Source organism: Piliocolobus tephrosceles, chromosome 8, assembly GCF_002776525.5.
Source record: "Piliocolobus tephrosceles isolate RC106 chromosome 8, ASM277652v3, whole genome shotgun sequence".
NCBI lineage: Eukaryota > Metazoa > Chordata > Mammalia > Primates > Cercopithecidae > Piliocolobus > Piliocolobus tephrosceles.
In genome coordinates this window covers 5,236,811-5,239,203 of record NC_045441.1, presented here as the reverse complement: position 1 = coordinate 5,239,203, position 2,393 = coordinate 5,236,811, and the positions used below count along the sequence as shown (strand labels likewise).

The following is a 2,393-nucleotide window of genomic DNA, read 5'->3' as shown; positions in this document are numbered from 1 at the left end:
TGGCTGAGCGCGGTGGCTCAAGCCTGTAATCCCAGCACTTTGGGAGGCCGAGACGGGCGGATCACGAGGTCAGGAGATCGAGACCATCCTGGCTAACACGGTGAAACCCCATCTCTACTAAAAATACAAAAAACTAGCCGGGCGAGGTGGCGGGCGCCTGTAGTCCCAGCTACTCCGGAGGCTGAGGCAGGAGAATGGTGTAAACCCGGGAGGCGGAGCTTGCAGTGAGCTGAGATCCGGCCACCGCACTCCAGCCCAGGCGACAGAGCCAGACTCCGTCTCAAAAAAAAAAAAAAAACAAAAAAAAAATTATAGGATATGTAAGGAGAAGAGTGAACACCCTCTGCCCGTTCTGCTGGGGAAGGGGTCAGCATGTTTAGGGTCGTATAGGGTTCTTGCATCATGCTCGGTGGCAGTGTGACCTTGTCACTGCCTTTGTTTGGAGAGGAAACATGGTTTAGGGAGATGTCTACGGGAGCCACAATGGCAAGGGGGGACCGTGATGGTCTGCTTATGGTCACCTTGACAGGCTGAAGTACAGTCCCCAGTTCAAACACTAGCCCTGGTGCTGCTGTGAGTGCGTTTTGCAATTAAAGTTCCTTCTCCATCAACTTTCAGTTCATCAAAAGGAAAATGACCCTGGGTGGGTCTGATCTAATTGGGTGAGACCTTGAGATCTTCCTGGAGCTCAGAGATTCCAAGAAGCTCTTGCCCGTGGATTCCAGACTGTCCATGACCTTCCTGACTACCTGCCTGGCTTAACTAGCTCCCACTTTAGTCAGCCAATTTCTTTTTTCTTTTTTTTTCAGACAGAGTCTCACTGGCGCTCAGGCTGGAGCGCAGTGGCATGATCTTGACTCACTACAACCATTGCCTCCTAGGCTCAAGTGATTCTCCTGCCTCAGCCTCTGAGGTAGCTGGGATGACAGGTGTGTGCCACCACCCCTGGCTAATTTTTGTAGGTTTTTGTAGAGACGAGGTTTTGCCAGGTTGTTCAGGCTGGCCTCAAGCAATCCTCTGGCCTCAGCTTCCCAAAGTGCTGGGATTACAGGCGTGAGCCACCGTGGCCAGCCTTAACCCAGGTTTCTGAGCCTAAAGTATTAGCATAGACAACAGCTCCCCCAAAAAGAACGATAGCTTACAGGGTGCCTCCTGAGTGCCAGGGACAGGCCCAAGCAAGATTCTGTTGATTCTAGTGCAGCCACATTGACACAATTCTATCCCCCTTTTCCAGAGGAAGAGACCGAGGGCCAGAGAGGAACAGTGACTTGACCGGAGCCCCTGGTGGGTGAAGGATGGGAGGCAGTCTTGAACCTGAGCCTGTCAGACTCCAAGCCTGTGGGCTGTCCACTCTGCAAGTCTGATCTCAAAGTCACTTGGCCCAATTCCTCAATGTAGTCAAACTGAGGTTCAGAGAGGTTTAGACCCTTGCCTAAGGTCACACAGCTGGGCTGAAAACCAGAGCTTTGAACCTCACATCCAGTCCTGTTCAGGCACTTTCCTGGCTCCTTTGCAGTGAGGCATAGCTTGCTTTGGCCGAGTGTGACCAAAGTGACGTGTGTCACTCCAGATAGAAGCTTTATGGATCAGCACATGAGCCATGGGTCCCTTCACCCACCCAGTGAGCACGAAAGCCCACGTTAAGACAGAGCCTCCTCTGCTGGGGGCTGTCGGCAGGGCCCCTAGCACGGACACGCAGCATCAGGGCGGAGACGTTGAGACGGTGGGCGTGTTTGTTATGCAGCAGATCTAATCCACACTGACAGGCACTGCCTTCAGTCCATGACCACCCATGGCTCCCCGATACCCCAAGGCCTCACTGGGGGGTCACACAGCCCAGTCTGCTTCGGGACAGGACACGCACCTTGCCCGCACCCCCACTTACCGGAGTCCATGAAAGCCAGGATGCCCCTGGCCCTAAGACCCTGGCCCTGAGCTGCCTCTGCCACCTCCTCCAGCTGGTGACTGTCGAAGGTGAAGCTCATCGATACGCCCGGGTCTGGTGTGCCTGCCACGCTGGGCTCCTCAAGGCGCTGGCTCCCGACAGAACCCATGGCAGCCTGTGCTTTGGAGGAAGCAGAGAGAGCAGGTGAGGGAAGAAGGATGAGAAGACACCTCAGCGCCGATGCCACGCGGCCGGGACTGTATCCCCTGGGGACCGTCCTTTCTGTCCATCCAGAGGACGTTAATTTAAGCAGGTAAGCAATGTCATCTGGTGTCTTTTTTTTTTTTTTTTTTTTCTAGACAGGGTCTCACTCTGTCACCCAGGTTGGAGTATGGTGGCGCAACCATCACTCATTTCAGCCTCCACCTCCTGGGCTCAAGGGATCCTCCTGATTCAGCCTCCCAAGTAGCTGGGACCACAGGTTCGAACCACCATGCCTGGCTAATTT

At 54.3% G+C, this 2,393-nt stretch overlaps 1 protein-coding gene across 2 annotated transcripts in view; it reads right to left on the bottom strand.

Moving 5' to 3' along the window:
- The window catches only part of SLC29A4 (solute carrier family 29 member 4), a 21,511-nt gene extending 19,457 nt beyond the window's left edge, over window positions 1-2,054 (bottom strand). For both annotated transcript variants that reach the window (XM_023197875.1, XM_023197876.1), the window contains exon 1: window positions 1,886-2,054. In XM_023197875.1, the coding sequence (XP_023053643.1) occupies window positions 1,886-2,054 (169 nt within the window). The remainder of the gene's footprint in view (window positions 1-1,885) is intronic.
- Window positions 2,055-2,393: the final 339 nt, after the last annotated feature.